The sequence below is a fragment of the Microcaecilia unicolor genome, chromosome 5 (genome assembly GCF_901765095.1).
Source record: "Microcaecilia unicolor chromosome 5, aMicUni1.1, whole genome shotgun sequence".
NCBI classification, from domain to species: Eukaryota; Metazoa; Chordata; class Amphibia; order Gymnophiona; family Siphonopidae; genus Microcaecilia; species Microcaecilia unicolor.
In genome coordinates, this window is record NC_044035.1 from 135,043,807 (window position 1) to 135,069,638 (window position 25,832).

Sequence of the window (25,832 nt, forward strand, 5' to 3'; positions counted from 1 at the left end):
GAGGTGTAAGTTATTACACCAGATCAATGTCTAGCATAAATACTGAGCTAAACACATATTCACCTATCAACACTGAAAAGCTAAAGAAGTTTTTATAGAGTAGGTGTATAATTATGAGTCCACAGACACAGAATTATACATAAAATGGGCTGGTTATTGTTATAGATAAAAACAAAATGTAAGTCAGTACCATTTTATTAAAAGTACAGTATAAATTATGAAAATTGTTCTCATCACTTAAAAAAGGTAGAGGACGTTTTAAATTTAAACCAATCCATTGAACCTTTTACAGCTTTTCCCTGTTTCTTGAAGTATTATTCTTGTTATTATGAAATAAAACTTTAGATTATTACCATGGTCTTTCTTTTGGGATGTATTAGAAGATTCATCCTGCCAGTTCTTTGAAGTCTGACCACAATGTCCTCCACCAGTGGATGATGAGCTTGATTCTAAGGTGCAACAACAGAGTAAGAAGAGTGCTTTTGTGATATTTTAATCATTTCATCTTCAATATAACAAAGCCTTTCATTTACAATTACCAGGAGATGTGAAATGAGTGCTTTGTGGTATCTTAATTGCTTCAGATTCCATATAACTTCTACATTCAAACTACCAGGAGATGTTGCCTTATTTTAACTACTTTTCATAATTGCTTCTATTGAACAGCCTGCCAGATAGAATTATACAAGAGTCCTTATATCTACATTTCCTCAAAATTGTCAGATCATGGCCTTTTCCCTGATTTGTGTTCCTGAGACTATTCCTGTTGATTCCATCATATGCTTCAGTGCATTATTGTATGTTTTAGAAAATTTTTGTAATCATATTCTTCCTTCACGTATGCTGATCTAAGCTGCGTTATTTAAGAATGGGAGGACAAGATAAATGGAGTACTGTCACCATACTAAAAGTATTTGGCCATACACTAGTATGGCCTTTGTAGCTTGGGAGGGAAGTTATCAATGTCGGGTACCTTTAAGTTATGTTGTACACAGTTAGCTGCAGTTATTAGTAAATAGGCCAAATTGTATAAAATAGGAGCTGAAGAAAAATAGTACAAGTTAGTGTAAAAATAATATGTCTTCATGGTAGTCTGTGTTGGTACCTATGATACAAAATTATTTTCATTTTATTCTAACTATAAAAAAGATTAATACAACTGACACAGCATAAAGCAGATAATTTAAAAAAATAGGTACTAAAATTTAAATACTGATTGTACATATAAATGAATAGATTACTAGCATAAATGTACTTATATTCACTTATCTACATATAGTTTAATACCAATATAACACTATAATAGGGATCAATAAAATATTGTTGCATTAACGGGGTCAATCGAACATGAACATAACTGAGTCAAAAATTGATCTGTTGCAAAAACAGCTGTAAATTTTAAAAAGTGGAGCTAAAACATGATTGTGCTATATGTGAATTTGTGTTATTGTGGGGTATATTATATTGGGGATCCACTGTATATGCCACAATTCCTCCTAAAATCTATTCTGTAAATATGTACATATCTTATATACTGCATATTTAACAGATGGGGAATATTTGGGTGTGTCAGGGCAAAACTCCCACTTACATATAAAACATAGAATACTATAAATTATTTGCATTCCTCCAGCACAGAGGTGGAAGTGATTACCCCATTTCATTGTCTGGAATAAGTACTCCCCTAAGCGCATATGCACATATCTACTCTATAAAGCTAATATTGTATAAAGGAAAATAGATGCTGAGTAGGTGTCTAATTATGAGTCCACAAATATAGATTAACCCTTAAAATAGGCTGCTTATTGTTATAGATAAAATCAAAATGTTTGTCAAGACCATTTATTAAAATTACAGTATAAATCATGAAAATTGTTATCATCACTTTAAAAAGGTAGAAGAAGTTTTTCAATTAAAATAATCCAGAGAACTTTTACAGCTTTTCCCTGTTTCTTGAAGTATTATTCTTGTTATTATGAAATAAAACTTTAGATTATTACCATGGCCTTTCTTTTGGGATGTATTAGAAGATTCATCCTGCCAGTTCTTTGAAGTCTGACCACAATGTCCTCCACCAGTGGAAGATGAGCTTGATTCTAAGGTGCAACAGAGTGAAATGAGTGCTTTGTGGTATCTTAATTGCTTCAGATTCCATATAACTTCTACATTCAAACTACCAGGAGATGTTGCCTTATTTTAACTACTTTTCATAATTGCTTCTATTGAACAGTCTGCCAGATAGAATTATACAAGAGTCCTTATATCTACATTTTCTCAAAATGTCAGATCATGGCCTTTTCCCTGATTTGTGTTCCTGAGCCTTTTCCTGTTGATTCTGCCTCATAGTTCAGTGCATTTTTGTATGTTTCAGTAAATAGAAAATATTTTTGTATCACTGGAAATGGAGCGCTGGGGGTGAGAACTACCACCGGGCTACTGCTGTAGCCTGGCGGTAGTTCCAGATTTACTTGTGGCAACCCCAATGCCGAACGTCAAACCTTTAGTAAAAGGTCCCATAAACGTTTTATTCCATAGAAGATACAAATTTCTTGTAACAAAGCAATGGCTCATAGAACAGGGTCTTAAATTATCTCTTCTGATTTTCACTGAACATTTTGTTACTAAATTATTTTCATAGATTAATGTAACTGACACAGCATAAAGGAGATACTTTTTAAAAATAGATGGTTTTTACAGATTGATGCGTGGCAACCTCATTGTCGCCCGCTATCCCCTAAAATTGTAATTCCATAGAAGATGCAACTTTCTTGTTAAAAGCAATGGATCATGTTATTTGAAGATGATCTTAAATTATTTCCTCTGATTTTCACTGAGTGTTTTTGTTACAAAATTATTTTCATTTTATTCTAACTATAAAAAAGGTTAATACAACTGACACAGCATAAAGCAGATAATTTAAAAAAATAGGTACTAAAATTTAAGTACTGATTGTACATATAAATGAATAGATTACTAGCATAAATGCACTTATATTCACTTATCAACATATAGTTTAATACCAATATAACACTATAATAGGGATCAATAAAATTTTGTTGCATTAACGGGGTCAATCGAACATGAACATAACTGAGTCAAAAATTGATCTGTTGCAAAAACAGCTGTAAATTTTAAAAAGTGGAGCTAAAACATGATTGTGCTATATGTGAATTTGTGTTATTGTGGGGTATATTATATTGGGGATCCACTGTATGTGCCACAATTCCTCCTAAAATCTATTCTGTAAATATGTACATATCTTATATACTGCATATTTAACAGATGGGGAATATTTGGGTGTGTCAGGGCAAAACTCCCACTTACATATAAAATATAGAATACTATAAATTATTTGCATTCCTCCAGCACAGAGGTGGAAGTGATTACCCCATTTCATTGTCTGGAATAAGTACTCCCCTAAGCGCATATGCACATATCTACTCTATAAAGCTAATATTGTATAAAGCAAAATAGATGCTGAGTAGGTGTCTAATTATGAGTCCACAAATATAGATTAACCCTTAAAATAGGCTGCTTATTGTTATAGATAAAATCAAAATGTTTGTCAAGACCATTTATTAAAATTACAGTATAAATCATGAAATTTTTTATCATCTGAAAAGGTAGAGGATGATTTAAATTTACACCAATCCAGAGAACCTTTACAGCTTTAACCTGTGTCTTGAAGTATTATTCTTATTATTATGAAATAAAACTTTAGATTATTACCTTGACCTTTCTTTTGGGATGTATTAGAAGATTCATCCTGCCAGTTCTTTGAAGTCTGACCACAATGTCCTCCACCAGTGGAAGATGAGCTTGATTCTAAGGTGCAACAGAGTGAAATGAGTGCTTTGTGGTATCTTAATTGCTTCAGATTCCATATAACTTTTACATTCAAACTACCAGGAGATGTTGTCCTATTTTAACTTCCTTCCATAATTGCTTCTATTGAACAGCCTGCCTGATAGAATTATACAAGAGTCCTTATATCTACATGTCCTTAAAATTGTCAGTTCATGGCTTTTTCCCTGATTTGTGTTCCTGAGGCTCTTCCTGTTGATTCTAACTTATGTTTCAGTGCATTTTTGTATATTTTTGAAAATTTTTGTAATCATATTCTTCCTTCACGTATGCTGATCTAAGCTGCGTTATTTAAGAATGGGAGGACAAGATAAATGGAGTACTGTCATCATACTAAAAGTATTTGGCCATTCATTAGTATTGCCTTTGTAGCTTGGGAGGGAAGTTATCAATGTCGGGTACCTTTAAGTTATGTTGTACACAGTTAGCTGCAGTTATTAGTAAATAGGCCAAATTGTATAAAATAGGAGCTGAAGAAAAATAGTACAAGTTAGTGTAAAAATAATATGTCTTCATGGTAGTCTGTGTTGGTACCTATGATACAAAATTATTTTCATTTTATTCTAACTATAAAAAAGATTAATACAACTGACACAGCATAAAGCAGATAATTTAAAAAAATAGGTACTAAAATTTAAATACTGATTGTACATATAAATGAATAGATTACTAGCATAAATGTACTTATATTCACTTATCTACATATAGTTTAATACCAATATAACACTATAATAGGGATCAATAAAATATTGTTGCATTAACGGGGTCAATCGAACATGAACATAACTGAGTCAAAAATTGATCTGTTGCAAAAACAGCTGTAAATTTTAAAAAGTGGAGCTAAAACATGATTGTGCTATATGTGAATTTGTGTTATTGTGGGGTATATTATATTGGGGATCCACTGTATATGCCACAATTCCTCCTAAAATCTATTCTGTAAATATGTACATATCTTATATACTGCATATTTAACAGATGGGGAATATTTGGGTGTGTCAGGGCAAAACTCCCACTTACATATAAAACATAGAATACTATAAATTATTTGCATTCCTCCAGCACAGAGGTGGAAGTGATTACCCCATTTCATTGTCTGGAATAAGTACTCCCCTAAGCGCATATGCACATATCTACTCTATAAAGCTAATATTGTATAAAGGAAAATAGATGCTGAGTAGGTGTCTAATTATGAGTCCACAAATATAGATTAACCCTTAAAATAGGCTGCTTATTGTTATAGATAAAATCAAAATGTTTGTCAAGACCATTTATTAAAATTACAGTATAAATCATGAAAATTGTTATCATCACTTTAAAAAGGTAGAAGTTTTTCAATTAAAATAATCCAGAGAACTTTTACAGCTTTTCCCTGTTTCTTGAAGTATTATTCTTGTTATTATGAAATAAAACTTTAGATTATTACCATGGCCTTTCTTTTGGGATGTATTAGAAGATTCATCCTGCCAGTTCTTTGAAGTCTGACCACAATGTCCTCCACCAGTGGAAGATGAGCTTGATTCTAAGGTGCAACAGAGTGAAATGAGTGCTTTGTGGTATCTTAATTGCTTCAGATTCCATATAACTTCTACATTCAAACTACCAGGAGATGTTGCCTTATTTTAACTACTTTTCATAATTGCTTCTATTGAACAGTCTGCCAGATAGAATTATACAAGAGTCCTTATATCTACATTTTCTCAAAATTGTCAGATCATGGCCTTTTCCCTGATTTGTGTTCCTGAGCCTTTTCCTGTTGATTCTGCCTCATAGTTCAGTGCATTTTTGTATGTTTCAGTAAATAGAAAATATTTTTGTATCACTGGAAATGGAGCGCTGGGGGTGAGAACTACCACCGGGCTACTGCTGTAGCCTGGCGGTAGTTCCAGATTTACTTGTGGCAACCCCAATGCCGAACGTCAAACCTTTAGTAAAAGGTCCCATAAACGTTTTATTCCATAGAAGATACAAATTTCTTGTAACAAAGCAATGGCTCATAGAACAGGGTCTTAAATTATCTCTTCTGATTTTCACTGAACATTTTGTTACTAAATTATTTTCATAGATTAATGTAACTGACACAGCATAAAGGAGATACTTTTTAAAAATAGATGGTTTTTACAGATTGATGCGTGGCAACCTCATTGTCGCCCGCTATCCCCTAAAATTGTAATTCCATAGAAGATGCAACTTTCTTGTTAAAAAGCAATGGATCATGTTATTTGAAGATGATCTTAAATTATTTCCTCTGATTTTCACTGAGTGTTTTTGTTACAAAATTATTTTCATTTTATTCTAACTATAAAAAAGGTTAATACAACTGACACAGCATAAAGCAGATAATTTAAAAAAATAGGTACTAAAATTTAAGTACTGATTGTACATATAAATGAATAGATTACTAGCATAAATGCACTTATATTCACTTATCAACATATAGTTTAATACCAATATAACACTATAATAGGGATCAATAAAATTTTGTTGCATTAACGGGGTCAATCGAACATGAACATAACTGAGTCAAAAATTGATCTGTTGCAAAAACAGCTGTAAATTTTAAAAAGTGGAGCTAAAACATGATTGTGCTATATGTGAATTTGTGTTATTGTGGGGTATATTATATTGGGGATCCACTGTATGTGCCACAATTCCTCCTAAAATCTATTCTGTAAATATGTACATATCTTATATACTGCATATTTAACAGATGGGGAATATTTGGGTGTGTCAGGGCAAAACTCCCACTTACATATAAAATATAGAATACTATAAATTATTTGCATTCCTCCAGCACAGAGGTGGAAGTGATTACCCCATTTCATTGTCTGGAATAAGTACTCCCCTAAGCGCATATGCACATATCTACTCTATAAAGCTAATATTGTATAAAGCAAAATAGATGCTGAGTAGGTGTCTAATTATGAGTCCACAAATATAGATTAACCCTTAAAATAGGCTGCTTATTGTTATAGATAAAATCAAAATGTTTGTCAAGACCATTTATTAAAATTACAGTATAAATCATGAAATTTTTTATCATCTGAAAAGGTAGAGGATGATTTAAATTTACACCAATCCAGAGAACCTTTACAGCTTTAACCTGTGTCTTGAAGTATTATTCTTATTATTATGAAATAAAACTTTAGATTATTACCTTGACCTTTCTTTTGGGATGTATTAGAAGATTCATCCTGCCAGTTCTTTGAAGTCTGACCACAATGTCCTCCACCAGTGGAAGATGAGCTTGATTCTAAGGTGCAACAGAGTGAAATGAGTGCTTTGTGGTATCTTAATTGCTTCAGATTCCATATAACTTTTACATTCAAACTACCAGGAGATGTTGTCCTATTTTAACTTCCTTCCATAATTGCTTCTATTGAACAGCCTGCCTGATAGAATTATACAAGAGTCCTTATATCTACATGTCCTTAAAATTGTCAGTTCATGGCTTTTTCCCTGATTTGTGTTCCTGAGGCTCTTCCTGTTGATTCTAACTTATGTTTCAGTGCATTTTTGTATATTTTTGAAAATTTTTGTAATCATATTCTTCCTTCACGTATGCTGATCTAAGCTGCGTTATTTAAGAATGGGAGGACAAGATAAATGGAGTACTGTCATCATACTAAAAGTATTTGGCCATTCATTAGTATTGCCTTTGTAGCTTGGGAGGGAAGTTATCAATGTCGGGTACCTTTAAGTTATGTTGTACACAGTTAGCTGCAGTTATTAGTAAATAGGCCAAATTGTATAAAATGGGAGCTGAACAAAAATAGTACAAGTTAGTGTAAAAATATTATGTCTTCATGGTAGTCTGTGTTGGTACCTATGCCTTTTACTATACAAGCAGCACAATCTGCCCAGAAGAGGCTATTTTTATTTCTTGAAAAGAACTGGCCATGCAGTAAGTGAACAACTTATCTCTTTGCCATTTTTTTAAGGGGAATGTGTTTACTACCACCACCCACTGAGGCAGTGTAAGGGCTAACATGCTAACCTAGAAGTAACTGGTCAGCACATGCTGCTGCCCAATTACTGCCAGGTAAGCACCGGCACTAAAAAAATATTATATTTTTGTTGCACCAGATATAGCATGCACTGGGGGTAGGAACTACTGCTGGGCTTCTGCGGCAGCATGGTGGTTTTTACAGATTGATGCCTGGCAACCTCATTGTCGCCCGCCATCCCCTAAAATTGTAATTCCATAGAAGATGCAACTTTCTTGTTAAAAAGCAATGGATCATGTTATTTGAAGATGATCTTAAATTATTTCCTCTGATTTTCACTGAGTGTTTTTGTTACAAAATTATTTTCATTTTATTCTAACTATAAAAAAGATTAATACAACTGACACAGCAGATAATTAAAATAAAATAGGTACTAAAATTTAAGTACTGATTGTACATATAAATGAATAGATTACTAGCATAAATGCACTTATATTCACTCATCTACATATAGTTTAATACCAATGTAACACTATAATAAGGATCAATAAAATATTGTCGCATTAAATGCAGGGTCAAGTTTAACGGGGTCAAGATAAATTGAGTACTGTCACCATTCTAAAAGTATTTGGCCATACACTAGTATTGCCTTTGTAGCTTGGGTGGGAAGTTATCAATGTGGGGTACTGTTAAGTTATGTTGTACACAGTTAGCTGCAGTTATTAGTAAATAGGCCAAATTGTTTAAAATGGGAGCTGGTCAAAAATAGTACAAGTTAGTGTAAAATAATGTCTTCATGGTAGTCTATGTTGTTACCTATGCCCTTTACTGTACAAGCACCACAATCTGCCCAGAAGAGGCTATTTTTATTTCTTGAAAAGAACTGGCCATGCAGTAAGTGAACAACTTATCTCTTTGCCATTTTTTAAGGGGAATGCGTTTACTACCACCACCCACTGAGGCAGTATAAGGTCTAACCTTCTTACCTAGAAATAACTGGGCAGCACATGCTGCTGCCCAATTACTGCCAGGTAAGCACCGACACTACCAAAATATTATATTTTTGTTGCGCCAGATATAGCATGTACTGGGGGTGGGAACTACTGCTGGGCTCCTGCGGCAGCACGGCGGTATTTACAGATTGATGCGTTGCAATCTCATTGTCGCCCGCCATCCCATGAAATTGTAATTCCATAGAAGATACAAATTTGTTGTAACAAAGCAATGGATCATATTATTTGAACAGGGTCTTAAATTATCTCTTCTAATTTTCACTGAACGTTTTGTTACAAAATTATTTTCATAGATGAATGCAACTGACACAGCATAAAGGAGATACTTTTTAAAAATAGATGGTAAAACAAGTGCTGATTACACATATAAAGGATTAGATTACTAGTATAAATGCACTTATGTGCACACTTATGCACATATAGTTGAACACCTATATAACGCTATAATTGGGATCCATAAAATATTATCTTGTTAAATGCAAGGTCAAGATACAACTAGGTCAATAGAACTTAATCATAGTTCAACCAAACATTGATCTGTTGCAAAAATGAGCTGCATATTTAACAAATGTGGTATACATGGGTTCGTCTGGGCAAAGAATGGTTGAGACTCCCACTTACATATAGCATGGAAACAATAAGTTATTTGCATACCTCCAGCACTGAGATGCAAGTTATTACACCAGATCAATGTCTGGCATAAATACTGAGCTAAATGCATATTCACATATCAACACTGAAAAGTTAATGATCTATAATGCAAAATAGAACTTTTTAATGAGTAGGTGTCTGATTATGAGTCTACAAACACAGAATTATCCATAAAATGGGCTGGTTATTGTTATAGATAAAAACAAAATGTGAGTCAGGACCATTTTATTAAAACTACAGTATAAGTCATGAAAATTGTTATCATCACTTTAAAAATTAGAGGACGTTTTAAATTTAAACCAAATCTAGAGCACTTTTACAGCTTTTCCCTGTCTCTTGAAGTATTATTCTTGTTATTATGAAATGAAACTTTAGATTATTACCTTGGCCTTTCTTTTGGGATGTATTAGAAGATCCATCCTGCCAGTTCTTTGAAGTCTGACCACACTGTCCTCCACCAGTGGAAGATGAGCTTGATTCTAAGGTGCAACAGAGTGAAATGAGTGCTTTTGTGATATCTTAATTGCTTCAGATTCCATGTAACTTTCCCATTCGAACTACCTGGAGATATTGCCCTATTTTAACTTCTTTTCATAATTGCTTCTATACAACAGCCTGCCAGATACTGTTATACAAGAGTCCTTATACCTACATTTCCTCAAAATTGTCAGATCATGGCTTTTTTCCTGATTTGTGTTCCTGAGGCTTTTTTGTATGTTTTAGGAATTTTTAAAATCATATTCTTCTTTCACGTATGCTGAACTAAGCTGCCCTATTTTGACTGGACGGGCAAGATATCAATGTTGAAAATATAAAATGGAGTGTAGTCACTATAATAAATGTATTTGGTCATACACTATGATTACCTTTGCAACTTAGGTGAGAATTTATCAATGTGGGCTACTGTTAAGTCATTTTATTTACAGTTAACTCCAGTTATTAGTAAATAGTTCTAATTGCATAAAATGGGAGCTGAACAAAAATAGCCCAAATTACTGTAAAAATAACATGTCTTTACAGTATTCTATGTTGATACCTATGCCCTTTACTTTACAAGCACCACAATCTGCCCAGAAGGTGTCACTGTTTCACTGATAGGGCTTCCTCCCTCTCAGGGATAGTTACTGGTACAAGATTAAATTGTCTAAGGGGTGCTTTTACTAATGTGCACTGAAAATGGCTTGCAGTAGTATAGGCGTGGGTTTTGGGCACGTGCCTATTCATTTGTCAGTGCACCTGTAAAAAAGGCCTTTTTAAAATTTTTGCTGAAAATGGATGTGCGGAAAAATCAAAGTTGCCGTACATCCATTTTGGGTCTGAGACCTTACCACCAACCATTGGCCTAACATTAAAGTCTCACGCGGTAACCGGGTGGTAATGAGCTATGTGTGTCAAATGCCACTTGGTGCACATCCGAAACACGCTTCTGAAAATGTATTGGACACGCCTCAAAAATGAATTTACCACAAGAGCCACAAGGTAACTGGGTACACGTTGGGCGTACGTAGACGCTTATGCGGCTTAGTTAATGGGCCCCTAAATGATGGTAATATGATCACAGACTTTTTTTTTCACTGGCTGGACCAAGAATTTTAGTAAGTTGCTTTGGCCTTATGTCAGGAATCCAATTTGTTATTTTTTAAAATAAAATAATTACGATTTCTTTATTAGGAGGGCATTTACTAAGCTGCTTTAGGTTCTAGCACAAGCCTAATGCATGAAAAATTGTCTAATGCAGGACGTGCCAAATGTTCTGCATTCATTATGTGATCTCCATGCACTAAGTACGTGATATTGAAGAGATGTGTTCACGTAAATCACAGGTGTGGATTTGCTAATCAGCCAGTTGCTGAGGTTATCACCGTGCTAACTGATTAGTTTGTCCATAATGTGAGAGCACTTAGGGGCTCTTTTACTAAGCTATGAGAAAAGGGGGCCTGCACTAGCATCAGCGTGTGTTTTTGACATGGGCTGAATCCCCTTCTTCTCACAGTATTATCATGCGGCCATTTTTGGGGGGGGGAGTAAGGACTAATGCGCTAACCTAGCGGTAACCGGGCAGTGCATGGTGCTGCCCAATTACCACCAGGTAAGCAACGGTATTTTCATAGCGCCAGATATATCATGTGCTTGGGGTGGGAACTACTCCCAGGCTGCTGTGGCAGCCCAGCGGTATTTAAGCATTGGCATGTGGAAACCTCATTGTCACCTGCCAACCCTTTATTAAAAGGGTCCTTAAAATTGTAATTCCATAGAAAATGCAGCTTTCTTGTTAAAAAGTAATGGAGCGTGTTATTTGAAGAGGATCTTAAATTATTTCCTCTGATTTTCAGAGAAAGGTTTTATTACTAAATTATTTTCATTCTATTCTGCTCTATAAAAAGATGAATACAATTGAAACAGCATAAAGCAGATAACAGTTATATACTGATTGCAGACATAAATGATTAAATTACTAGAATAAATGCATGTATACAGTGAGTGACACATTTCTTATTTCTGTATTTGGTCTCAAAGAAAGATATTGAGTTGTTGTTAGAACGTGTGAAAGCATGCAGATTAGCATTTAACAAGTGTAAACCATTTACGCGTGTTAAAAATGCTAACGCACCCATAGCGCACCTTAGTAAACATAGTCGTTAGACTCATAGATTAAAAAAAATAACTAGCTAAGGAGCCCTTTTACTAAGCTGCTGTAAAAAGTGGCCTTAGTGTGTGCTGACGTGTGTCATTCCCTTGTGGGTAAAATGGCCGATTTTTCTATTTCAAACATTAATGTCCATGTGCTATCAACAGTCCCATTAGTGCATGATCATAAGCATGTGAGCCCTTAGCTACACCTATTTTGTAGGGAGTAAGGGCTCATGTGCTACCTATGTGTTAAAACGTTTGCATGCAGCAATGTATCTGCATTATCTGATTAGCCTACTCTTCGCCCAGACCTATCCCCCAAACTAAAAAATAAAGCTTACTTTTTAGTGCATAGGAAACACGCACACATGTAAAAATTACCCCAGTGTGCTTGAGTGACTTAGTGGTAAGGCCTTTTTTTTTTTTTGCTGTAGTATGCACGTATTAGTGCTTACCACAGCTTAGTAAAAGGGCCCTTAAAAAAATTAATTAAATTAAGCATTTTTTCCATTAAAACATTTTCACTGTTCATGAAGGCAATCCTCTCTAAAAAAAAATATAAAAACAGCAACAACCCATTAACAGAACCATCTACGAAGTCAAACATCTCTAAAATCATACAATAGTTGTTAAATAGTTTCTATAGAAAAAGTATCGCAATGAATTAAAACGTATGACTTGATTTTTCTGTTGTCAGGAGTCAACTGCAACCTGAGAGCTCTGTGAGCTCTGCCTCCACTTGTTTCCAAAGCTACTGCCCTGGCCAGTTGAAGATGTTTCTAATGATGCACAACTGAACAGAATTAGAAGTGTGATTCTGTAGATGTTTGATATTTTCTGCTTTGAAATGTCATGAGCATTCTCAGCTTCCTGGAATTTGCCCCACCCCCATCAAATTACTAACTTAATCCAGTTTAGCAAACCCATCTTAACTACAATACTTATTCAGAAGCAACAATTCTCTGCAGTCTGATTTGCATGCACCCGAAATATGGACAGTAGGTTTCAGAGTTAGAGAGAGGTGGGTCTCCCTTCATTCCAGGAAATCCTAAACACTACCTCTGCAGCATTCCAATTTCGGACTGCCAGAGATCATGAATCTAGGATTAAAAACTGAACTATGGTCTCTGTCATAACAGTGTGCTATCATGCTGAATGCAAACTTCTGCAAAGATCACACAGCATGTTTTAAACAGTATCTTCAGACATACATTATTTTTAATTAAAACTTATGTCCAGAAATTTGACCTCCACAGGAACTGCCCTTCCCAGTTGATGTTTCTGATAATACAGAATGGAATAGAATAAGAAATGAAATTCTGTGAGTCTCTGTATTATTATCTGCTTGAATATTGTATGAATTTCATTTGCTTTATCTTGAAATTGTGCTTTCAGGCAAGCAATCATAGATTTAATTCTTTGTTAGGAGCTGCAGACCACAATTTCTTCTGGAGTCTGCTGTGCAGAAAATGCACCCTGAATCTAAATAGTCACTGTTTTAGGGATGGTTAGGTTTCCCTCCAGAGACTGTAAATGCTATCCAGAAAAGCTGAACCTAGACTTGAAAACCAAATCCAATTCCTTCAAATAGAAGTATGCCACCCTGTCAATGGGTCATTCATTCAACCCAGTTCAGTAAGAATCTCTTTAAAATTGAACTCTTATATTTTAAGGGAAATAAAAACACTTGCAAAAGTGATAAAGAAATGAACAATCACTGCATCATAATAAAATATAACTTACGATCATAGACTTTGCTTTTGTTTTGGCTTGAGTTGTCTTGATCCTGGTGGGATGTTGTCTGCTGATTCCAGCAGCTATTTCCACTACCACCCTTGGCAGACATATTTGTTTCTTTCTGTCTACAGCAGTGCAGAAGAAGAAGAAGAGTAGTTATGTGAGTCTTTGGTCTGGTCTACATGTACAAGCCATTTATATACTCAAGTAGTGCTCCTCCCTGTGCCAAATAAGTATTATGTGTGGATTAATGGAGCCCTTAAAATCAATTACAAGATTGACTTCACCTATGTAATTATGATAATTGTCTAATTATTTTCTGTCTCATAGGTAAGGTAGATATCACTTAACATACATTCTTACTTTAATTATTTGCTATGCAGTGGTGTATGTTTAATATATACATTAAACCTTTTTAATTCATTTTTTTAATTGAACCTTTTTCCAAATTAGAGGACACCAAACCAGATCTGGAGGGTAATTTTAGAAAGACATTTTTTGCATATTTGACATTATAAACATGTACAATTATTATTATTATTATTTGAATTTAGCTCATGCTTTCAGTAAGAGTTCAATGCCAGTTACATTCTTTTAAATTTACCCTATGTGTACACTTACACACGATAACAAGAATGTTGAACTTGTACCTGAGTTTGGTTATAGGCATGGTCTGGAGACAAATTTGAGTGGAATGTGATAGGAATTCCAATTTATTCTCATATTTTATAAACTATGCACTATCACATCTGTTCTAGATATGTATATTTATTACCTGCTATTGAGATGGAAGCCTAAATGGGTTAATTTTACCAATGATTTCTGCCAGATATCTCCTATTATTTTATATAAGTGCCTCACAGCATTCATTTTCAAAGCATATGGCTATTTTGAAAGGACAAAATTGATGTCCAAGTGCTTGAAATGTTCAAATTCTAATTTTGTTAAGGCAGAATATAGACATTCAAGACTACAGTACATCCAAATAGCAAAAGGGCCTTATCTGGGCATGTTTTGAATGGGACTAGGGAGGGCTTGAAATCTGGATGTCCAACAGTGATTATCGAAGGAGAAGAAATACCCATGTCTATAAAGAAGGACTTCCTTATTTATGTCTGGTTCAGCTATGTCCAGGTTACAGAAAGGTGCTCTGATTGAGCAGCTGTCCACTGGAGGGTTTAAAGCACGGCACCTCCTTAATCCCTCTGTTGTTGCTGTCCTCCTCCCGTCCCCTGAAAGTGAAATTGGAAGTGGATATCGACATCTATGACATCTTCAGCTATTATGGGCATTCTTAGCAAAACAGAAAGCAGGTCTGAGGAGTGGCATGATGGTCAGTGCAGTGGAGTATAAATCAAAAGATCCAGGTGGAAAGCTCATTAACTCTTTTTTTTTAAATTATTGTTTTTGTGAGCCCTCCAGAAACATAAAAATATCTACTGTACCAAAATGCGTAATCCACCTGCAAGCCAGGTACAGTAGGTATTTCTTTTGTTCCTTGACTGCTCATAATTACAAAAATTGGAGTTGGGGAATGGCCTAGTGGTTAGGGTGGTGGACTGAGTTCAATTCCCACTTCAGGCACAGGCAGCTCCTTGTGACTCTGGGCAAGTCACTTAACCCTCCATTGCCCCAGGTACAAATAAGTACCTGTATACAATATGTAAGCCACATTGAGCCTGCCATGAGTGGGAAAGCACAGGGTACAAATGTAACAAAAAAAAACAGGAATTGAAGTGGAATTTGAATCTGAGTCCCTTGGTTTACAACCCATTGTACTAACCTCTAGACTGACCCTGTTCTTTACATGGCAGTCTGTGGAGATTATTTTGTAAGAATGCTGCTATAAAGACATCCATATCCTTTTTTGTCTCTGTTTAAAATTTAGATGTTTCAGATTGTAAAATGGATGTTCACGCTATACGTTTCTAGCATGGGGATGTCTTTATCACATATTTTCAAACAGGCTGTATCCTATTCGAATAATTACATGTAAGATGGATGTCCATTTGGAACATGACTTGGACATCTCTATTTTGACTTGGATGTCTTTTTGAAATTGCCCCTCCATGTGTCTTTATAATTTAGGCTGTCAATAAGTGCCTTCTTGTACTTCACACAAATGCAGTGATCTGTTATAAATTTACCCTCTAGGTTTTGAGCATGGGTTCTGTCATGCATTATAAATTGCTTAACATAGTAAATAGTATTACTGAGCTTTAGGTGGTAGTAATTATGGGGTGATATGGCTCTACCCTGCGTTATTTTTCTCTTAATGTGTGTTAACGAGCAGTAACGTGAATTAAATTCCTGTAACATATGTTAATATTAGGAACAGCAGAACACATAGTAATTGGATACAAAACATGTAAAAACATGCAAAATAGCTTATTACTATGTAAATTGAATATAGTGGCTTGTGGTGGACCAAAAGCTGTGATTTTTCTATCCTGGAAGCACTGAGCTGCAAAGCCCTAGCCTGAGGCTCGTAGGTTACATCCTAATGGGCTTAACCTGCTCTGAAAGATTCCCTTTTGTCAGAACCACCTCCCCCCAATGGCCTTCTTTTGCAGAAGACTCTAATGCCCCCCCTGTTTCTCAACTTCCCCCCTCACCCACGTAGGATCCCCAGACCTACCTTTCATCCCAGGGATGTAATGATACATGGGCATTAGCATTTGTCAGCTGAAGTCTCTTTGTGGAATGAGTTGTCTGGCCAGGTTCGTCATTGTCCAAATTATGAACAATTCAGAAAACTTTTGAAAACATATCTGTGATTGTTTTTTTTTAATCATATATGGACTTGATTTTTTATTGTTAGGTGTATTACATTATGTTTTTGTTCTATTAATGTAATGTTTTATATATTATGTATGGACCCTGTTTACTAAGGTGCGCTAGTGCTTTTAGTGCACTATAACGCCAGAGACACTCATTCTAATTTTTAGAAGCACTAACCCCCCCCCCCCCCCCCGTTTACTAAAGCTTAGCTCGAGTTATCTACAGCAGGGCCCATTTTATTCCTATGAGCCCTGCTGCAGATAACTCGAGCTAAGCTTTAGTAAAAAAAAAAAACTAAAAATGTTAGCATACCTACAGTGTGGCTTAGTAAACAGGGCCCTATGTTTTTTTATGGAAACCACCTACTTATAGGTGGCATACAACTTTTTAAAATAAATAATGGGCTCATGGCAGGAATGATCCCCATTCAAGCTTCTCATTCTGGTGCCAGTTCAAAATTGCATCAGTGACCCCTAGCACTGATGCATGAGCCTCATGGTATTACCACTAGGAATCACATTGTATTGTATTGTATTGCATTATTTGATTTGTATTCCGCCTTTATCCAGATAGTGCAAAGCAGATTACATTCTAAAGAAGACTTCCAGTAGAAGGAGCTTAAAAAGAGTGCTATTATATTTCAATAAAATAAACTTTATCTAAGAATAAAAGTTACCAATTTAAAAACAGAAATGTTTTAAGTGCCCTATGAAAAGACAAGCACGGCATTTTTAAACTAAGGTCAGTGGGAATGTTAGTCCATATCTTAGCACATTGAAATGCCAATGAGTATTCCTAGATAGATTTAGAACTCATATTATTTTCCAGAGGGTAAATCTAATATCAATCTATTCCAACTTCTCCAGTGATTTTTATTTACTGTAAATAAAAGCTGTCCACATACTGATTCTGAATTTGAACCATGAATGCTCTTATATACCATACAGTCAATTTTAAAACAAATTTGAGAATCTGTAAAAGCAGAGTGCTTCATGGAACTTTCCTAAATAAAAGCTCAATCTTGCGGATGTATGTTGCAATAACTGGAGCCTTTTTCTTAACTGTAAAGTAATTAAGCAATATTAAGATTCGCACTGGTCCAAATCTGGTATCAGTACTGCCTGAGCTATCATCCTAAAGCTTGAAGGGCTCAATGAAGACCTAACTGCCCTTAGTCTATGCAAATTAAAAAAAAACATTTCATTACTAATTAATTTATCTGAGGTTCAATTTCCCCAATTCCATGGAGTCCAGCTTAAACTTCAAGGTGCACAAGCAAGATATGTAATGAGAATAAAAGCACTGTTATCTGTTATTTTAGTGGAAGGGATAAACATAGAGGGCATTTCAAATGCTACTTACCCTGGAGAAAATGGCTGTTTTAAAAACTTCCCACCCTCAAGCTACTTATATCTAGGCACATTGTTCTACAGTGTCTGCAGTTTTACCCACATTGAGGGTGATTTTTTAAAAGGTTGCTCTGTTTGTAATGATCACATGGGCACCTACAGTATAATAACATGTCTTTATAAAATTACCATCCAAACTACAGAAATTGCAATTGAAAAAAGCCATGGACTTTACATACACATGCTCAGAAGAAGGTATAAATGTTCATGTGAAATGTGTACTTGTATGAGAAGATTAATAAATGAAGACCCTGATTTTCAAAGGGTTTATGCTCTTAACTTTAAGTGTTTACTCACATAAATTGATCTCTTTGAAAATGTAATAGGATTGAGTGCATACATTTTTACTAGACTTTTAAATTTATAAGCATAAGTAGAGGGTGGCAACAGGAGCAGATTTAGGGCATTGAAAAGAAGATTGGACTTTAATAGAGATTTTTAGCACAAGCTCATAAATTAGGATAATAAATCTAGCTACTAAATTAAGATGAAAAGATATGCTCCTAAGTTTGGTTGAAAATAGGATACAAATATAGGTGTCTAAGTTGCATAAATTTAGGAGCTCATCATTTTCTGAATATTTGGGTCAAAGCGTGTAAATCTTATCTCTTCCCATGCTCTGCCCTAGCTCCACTTCTGAACATGCCTATACCAGAGTCACACAGAAGTACACAATTGGGCTTATTTTCAAAAGAGAAGGACATCCATCTTTCGACATAAATTGGAAGATGGACGTCCTTCTCCCAGGGACGTCCAAATCGGTATAATCGAAGCTCGATTTAGGATGTCTCCAACTGCAGTCCGTCGCAAGGACATCCAAAGTTCAAGGGGGCATGTCAGAGGCGTAGCGAAGGCAGGACTTGGACATGCCTAACACTTGGATGTCTTCAACCCATAATCGAAAAAAACAAGGATGTCCCTCACGAACACTTGGACGTTTTCACCCAGACCTGTTTTTCTTAAAACTAAGGTACTAAAAGCTACTCAAAATGACCAGATGACCACCGGAGAGAATCGGGGATGAGCTCCTGTTACTCCCCCAGTGGTCACTAACCCCATCCCACCCTCAAAAACATTTTTAAAAATATGTTGTGCCAGCCTCTATGCCAGCCTCAGATGTCATACTCAGGTCAGTGCGCATGCAAGTCCCTGAAGCAGTTTTAATGGGTACTGCAGTGCGCTTCAGACAGGCAGACCCAGGCCCATACCCCCCCTACCTGTTATATTTGTGGAAGAAACAGCGAGCCCTCCAAAACCCACCAGAAACCCACTGTACCCACATCTATGTGCCCCCTTCACCCATAAGGGCTATGGTAGTGGTGTATATTTGGGGGTTGTGGGTTTTGGGGGTGTTTGGGGGGGGGGCTCAGCGCACAAGGTAAGGGAGCTATGTACCTGGGTGCAATTTATGAAGTCCACTGCAGTGCCCCCTAGGGTGCCTAGTTGGTATCCTGGCATGTCAGGGGGACCAGTGCACTACAAATGCTGGCTCCTCCAACGACCAAATGGCTTGCATTTGGTTGTTTTTGACATGGACGTCTTTGGTTTCGAAAATTGCCAAGAGTCAGAAACGTCCACATCTAGGAACATCCAAATCTAAGGACGTCCCAATTTAAGGATTCGGACAACCCTGTTGGTATTTTTGAAACAAAAGATGGACGTGTATCTTGTTTCAAAAATATAGGTTTTCCCCGCCCCTGGATTTCGCCGTTTTGCAAGGACGTCCAAATCGCAACTTGGTCGTCCCTTTTGAAAATGCCCCTTCCACGTCTTGTCATCATATGTACTTTCTACAAATAATTCCTAGAGTAATTTTTACATTTATAAACCACGGTTTACAAGCGAGAATCCTTTATAATATTACCAATACAGAGGTTTCCCCACAGGCCAGGTCAGATCAAAAGACAGCAGTGTGCAATGTTTTGCAGTTTTGAACTTTGAAACTTTGTTTCCCTTGGAGAATATATTTAGAAATAGTGAGGAGATATAAATATAACTTAAATGTTGCCATCATTCATATATTATTTAAAGTGTACCTCATATAATTATTACATAAATCTTGGAATGGTGAGCTGAGCTGACCTGAGTCTCTAGGACACCTTTCACTGTCTGACCTTGGGTGGTTCATTCAACATACTTTTGCCGACACTTATATTGGAAATAGTTTTAAGCAGATTCATTTTAATCATAGGCTATCACTTGTGTGATGATGAATACATTGATGTTGGCAGTTTATATAACTAAAAAATGATAGGTGCACATTTGGAATAGCCTGCATAGATATGAAGAACACATGTGCTTTAAGGGAAGATGCAGAAATTTACATATGTTTTTTTGAGCACAATTTAAAAAACATCAGCTACGCCTGTTATTTCTTTCAACCACGTAAGGGGTATTGCTATCAATGTGGATTATTGTTAAGACATGTTATTTTACCATTAACCCATGCTACTTTATCATAGGTTCAATTTTATACAATGAGACATAACCCTCCATTTACTAAGCTAAGTGAAAGGGCTGTGTCGGCATAAGCGCACGGCAGCCGCTAGCATGACTTAGTAAACAGGGGGGAGGGCTTGTTACTAATTATCAGGTTAATAGTAATATAATCCATTTTAATGCTAACCCATGTTGATAACTATCGCCACCTAGGCACTCATTTTCAAAGCAGATAGACGTCTCAAAATGCCAAAAGGACATCTATCTGTCCAAAATGTCAAAATTGCTATTTTAGAAGACCCAATCAGAAAATGTCCAAGTGTGCTGGGTGTCTCAAATTAGATGTTTTCTGACTGGGCATGCCGAGGACAGTATCACACTATGGATGTCCACACATGATCATGGATAGCTGGGCAACATCTAGGGCAGGAAATGAAAACATCCAGTCCTAGACCTGACATAAAAGCGACTAAGTCAAGCTGTGGCTTGCCTTTTTTGACCCATTTGTGCTGTTGCTGAGTTGAAAAGTGGAGAGGTAGATTTAGTTGCTGTGTGGTGAGTTGGATAGTAGTGGTTGGTTTGCTGTTTTGTTTCCCCCAGTGTGAATAGTTGTCACACATATCAGCCTGCCCCTAGCCACACCCACCCCTTGCTGTCTCTTAGGCCCATTTCCCCCACCAATCCCTCTCTGACCTCAACCTAGCACACCTCCCATTGCAGTTCCTTACCTGCCTGTACTGTGTTTCTCATTGTCCCTTTGTGTCAGGTACTTGTGACCTAAATTGGCCATTGCTGGTAGCAGGATACTGGACTGGATGGACCATTGGTCTGACTCAGTATGGCTATTCTTATGTTCTTATGTAGTGCCTTTATCTATGTGTGGTCCCAGTTTGTCAGTGTGCTGTATGCTGGTGGTGGGTGAGTATCTCACTAGATGATGTTGATTTCTACAGTAGTTTGTGGCGTGCACAATGGTGTTATTGGGTTGCACCTGTGGTGGTGGAACACCTGCAAAATAAGCATGGATGCGCTGAATGATTGTGTTATAAATGCATTGCTGGATGTGGCTGAGAGTCTAGAGGGGAGGGCTAGGAGAAGGTATCCCTACCAAAGAATATCAGACCAGGGCCCAATTCATAGACCTTAGTAATGAGCAGTGCATTACAACTGTTTTAATAGGACTGCCATACAGCATCTCTGTGAGTAGCTAGAACCCCTCCTTCAGACCAGGACATGCAGGAACAATCCTGTGCCAGTCCACCTTAGGATCACATCCTCCCTTGACTTTCTTGCTACTATAAGCTTTCAGTCTGTGCTGGCAGTCACTGCAGGCCTCACCCATCCTGCCATCTCACAGTGTCTATCCCAGTTTCTGGATGCCTTCCTCACCCACAGCTCTGACTGTATAGCCCTTCCCAGTACAGTTTGTGAGATCCAGGACATCTTGAGCCAGTTCTACAATGTGGACTGCTTTCCCTCACGATAAAGGCAATAGACAGCACCCACATGGCCCTCAGACCCCCCCCCCCCCCCAAGAACTCAGGATGCCATCAATATGAACAGAAAAGCATATTTCACTCAGTGGACATGCAGGCCATCTGTCATACATAGGGAGAGACAGTAGATATCTGTTCATGTTATTTGAGGTCCTGCCATGACTCCTACATCCCACCCCTCTGCCCCTCCCCCAATAATGGTATGCACATTTCCCCCCACCACCTAGCAACCCTCTAGCCCAGATCCTATGCTTCACTCCAAGGTGCCCATAACTGGCAATACACACCAATGTCTGTAACTTTTGCCCCCTCCTTCACCGGTGACAGAAGCTAACCCATCACACATGGTTGATGACACCAATTGTGCATGCCCAAAATGAGGCAAAGAAGAATTACAATGCAGCCCATTGTACCACACATTCCTTTGGAAACTGAAAAACAGATTCAGATGCCTCAACCACTCTGGGCAAGAGCTACTCATCACCGCTGGAAAGGTCTGCAAGAACTTCATGGCATATTTGATGCTGCACAATTTGACCCAACAGTGAAGGCAGCCGCTGCCAGAGACCCAGCAACAGCAGCAGCATCCACTAGGATGCCCCCCCCCCCCCCGATCCTCCGGAAAGCAGACCTTGCACCACATCAGCTAGGTGTTCGAACCAGACAAGATTTGATACAGGAACATTTTCAATTAAAGTGAGTGCAACTTTTATTGGTGGATACAAACAAAGTGATAACACCAGTGACCAACCTTCGCTCCTCTCGCCCATCCCCGCCATTCTCTACTCCCTCTCATTACCACCCTCACCTCCCTTTACCTCTCCTCCCACCACCACCCCACTCAACACATGTGGCTCCCAGCATACCCTGTTCTCCTCACACATTTATTCACCCATTTCCCTCCCACATCCCCATGTTTCCCATCTTTTCCTTTGGCCCAGCTGATGTCTCATGGCTCTCAGGAGGTGAAAGAGTGTCTGAACTCTCCCCATGGACCTTTCACAGCTGTCTAACTCCTCCAGGTCCCAGTTTCCTGTGCAGCCACTTAAATGTTGGGGAAAATTCATAAGGGCTGGGGGGTTTTGGTAATTGATCATATCACCCAGCACAGACATCTGTGTTGGCCTTGGAGCACCTTGCTTGCTCTGGGACACACTGGCCCTCACTCCTGTGTTGACGCAGTTGATATCTCTTGCCAGCTGATGCCATCCCAGAACCTGAGGTGGTCACTGTCATGCCATCCTGGGTGTGCTATCCCATTAGGAAACAACAAATCGAGCAGAAGATATCCAGAAGGACCAGACTGAAAACACAGACGTTGAAAGCCAAAATGATTTATTGGGACCCTACACGGTTCGTGTTTCGGCCAAAAAGGCCTTCCTCAGGGGTCTTCAAATTGGCAAATATGAATAATCCTTCCAAAATTGCTTGTAAGATACAACGATCTGGGCAAAACTAAGGATAAAAGGCGCTAGTGCTGTCCAAACACAGCATAGTCTTCCAAATATGTAAAAGTCCGCTGTAGCGAAAACGCTTATATTCAAAGGGAACAGAATGACAGTAGAGGTCAGGGCCTCAGTGTAGGCCTGCAGATCCCTGCGCAGCCTCCCAAACTGTTATATTCTCCAATGACTGCCGTATGTCCCATTGCTTTTGTTAGCTGATTTCCTATACTTGCTGGCTACTCTCTTCCACTTGCAAGCCCTCCCTCATAAGCTCTATTTTTTCCAATGGTGGCTCACCAATAGCCTGGTTTACTTGGTGAGACACAACCTCTTTCACTAGAAGTTCTACTTTTGCAGCAGTAAAGTTTCTCTTCTTGCTTGGATTGTGCTTTTGGACAGCCATGTCGAGATTAGAATGCGGAAGTTTTAAAATCCCAACATGAACATTTTAATAGGTTATTAGACATACAAGATGTGTGTTTGGGGGGGGGGGGGGAGGTTAGATATTTGTAATTCCAAAACTTTGGGCATCTTGCAATAATGGACATTTTTGCCGGTCATTTTGGAAACAGAACGTTTCTAGCAGGGAGGCACATTCCACACCTGTGAGACCACCTTATTAAATTGGCACCAGAAAGCAGAATTCATTTTCCCTGAGAATCCAATGACATGCACTGATCTGCATGGAATGAGCTTTTACATCAGAACTCAGCATTCTGACATTAGATATAATTTGTTTTTCAGGAGTGCCATGATTCAGAAAGAAGACTAACATTTTCTTGTTATTTGTGTATACTTTCTTTAGCATTATTATTTCTTTTTGGATTTTGTCAGTGCCTTCTTTAACATGCTGTGATGCTAAGAAGTATTCACTTTAGCTAAGACCCCAGAACTTACCCTTCCACTTTGGTATGAAGCTACCCTGAGTCATCATTTGCTTTTTTAACTCTTGCAATAACTGTTATGAAATGTTGAAGGACCTGACTTTTAGGCCCCATAGAGGTTGACATGGTGAGAGACCAGCTCTATAATCAGCAGTTCTAGGCTGTTGATGATGGAGCAAAGGGGACTCAATGGACTATGAGGCTTACAGATTTATTTTATTTTTTCACCTGTTCTGATTATATTCTGTAAACATAATAGTAGATGACGGCAGAAAAAGACCTGCACAGTCCATCCAGTCTGCCCAAGAAGATAAATTCATATGTGCTACTTTTTTATTTGTACTGTCCTCTTCAGTGCACAGATCGTATAAGTCTGGCCAGCCCTATCCCCGCCTCCCAACCACCAGCTCTGGCACAGACCCTATAAGTCTGCCCAGCACTATCCCTGCCTCCCACCACCGGCTCTGGCACAGACCGTATAAGTCTGCCCAGCACTAGTCCCGCCTCCCAACCACCAGCCCTAGCACAGACCGTATAAGTCTGCTCAGCACTAGCCCCGCCTCCCAACCACCAGCTCTGCCACCCATTCTAGGCTAAGTTCCTGAGGATCCCTTCCTTCTGCACAGGATTCCTTTATGTTTATCCCACGCATGTGGGATTATATTCTGTAGATATGTAAATATTTAAATATATATGAAGCTGATGTTTATGCATGTTATAAATCCCTCAGCCATGATTGCAGTTGGTGATGCAGCATGGTGAACAGGGTGAAAAGTATAGTTTGAACACTGACAGTGGACACTTGCTGGTTTGTACCTGTCTTGTGGCCAGTGGTAGACAACAGACCTTACGTTATTCTGCTATTGAGCAGTGTGCAAAATATGTGTGTGAGCAGGGTGAATGGGGTATACTCAGTTTATTGAAAAAAAAAAAAAAAGACGCTGGTACTCATGCAGCATCAACCTTAGGGGTTGTGGTAATCAGGGATGCTTTTCTGTCTTTAAGATATGTGCAGTCCAGAATAGCTCTTTTTGGAAGACTACTGCTTCTGAATCTGAGGGTTATAGATTCAAAGCTGACTGGTTCAACAAAGGGAACAGAATGGGGTGTATAGGAAATTTTGAGACTGCAGGAAAAAAAGGTGATATTAGCTGGGAAAAAAAGCCTTGGTTATTTTGCATTTGCCTCTTGCTGCATGCTGATGGGCTCAGACAGAGAAATGCTTTCAGATAGCAATCTCTGGCCTGCATTATGAGTTGGTGATTCCCTACTGAGGGCACCATTCTAATACTATCTACCTATGATATGTGTTAGGCAACAGCTATGATAGGAATAAATTGGGCCAGCAAGATGATAGTGTTCACATGGTTATGTGACAATACATTTCTGCCCCACTAATGCTACTTATGGCACATACCAGATATATTTAGACAGCGTAGGCCTAGTATATGCACAGACAGTGAGCCTCCATAATATATTTCTTAACAGATGTGTATGATCATATCTAGGTATGTGTACCAACATTATGGGGTTGT

General features: G+C 37.6%; 2 protein-coding genes across 25 annotated transcripts in view; both read right to left on the reverse strand.

Annotated features, from left to right (window-relative positions):
* Positions 1-25,832, reverse strand: part of LOC115470295 (hornerin-like) — a 406,057-nt gene that overhangs the window by 181,072 nt on the left and 199,153 nt on the right. The window lies entirely within an intron of this gene.
* The window catches only part of LOC115470293 (uncharacterized transmembrane protein DDB_G0289901-like), a 266,720-nt gene that overhangs the window by 94,353 nt on the left and 146,535 nt on the right, over positions 1-25,832 (reverse strand). For all 22 annotated transcript variants that reach the window (XM_030203310.1, XM_030203328.1, XM_030203326.1 and 19 more), the window contains 6 exons: positions 9,859-9,954; positions 7,022-7,117; positions 5,291-5,386; positions 3,730-3,825; positions 2,001-2,096; positions 354-449 (listed from right to left, as the gene is read on the reverse strand). In XM_030203310.1, the coding sequence (XP_030059170.1) occupies positions 354-449; positions 2,001-2,096; positions 3,730-3,825; positions 5,291-5,386; positions 7,022-7,117; positions 9,859-9,954 (576 nt within the window). The remainder of the gene's footprint in view (positions 1-353; positions 450-2,000; positions 2,097-3,729; positions 3,826-5,290; positions 5,387-7,021; positions 7,118-9,858; positions 9,955-25,832) is intronic.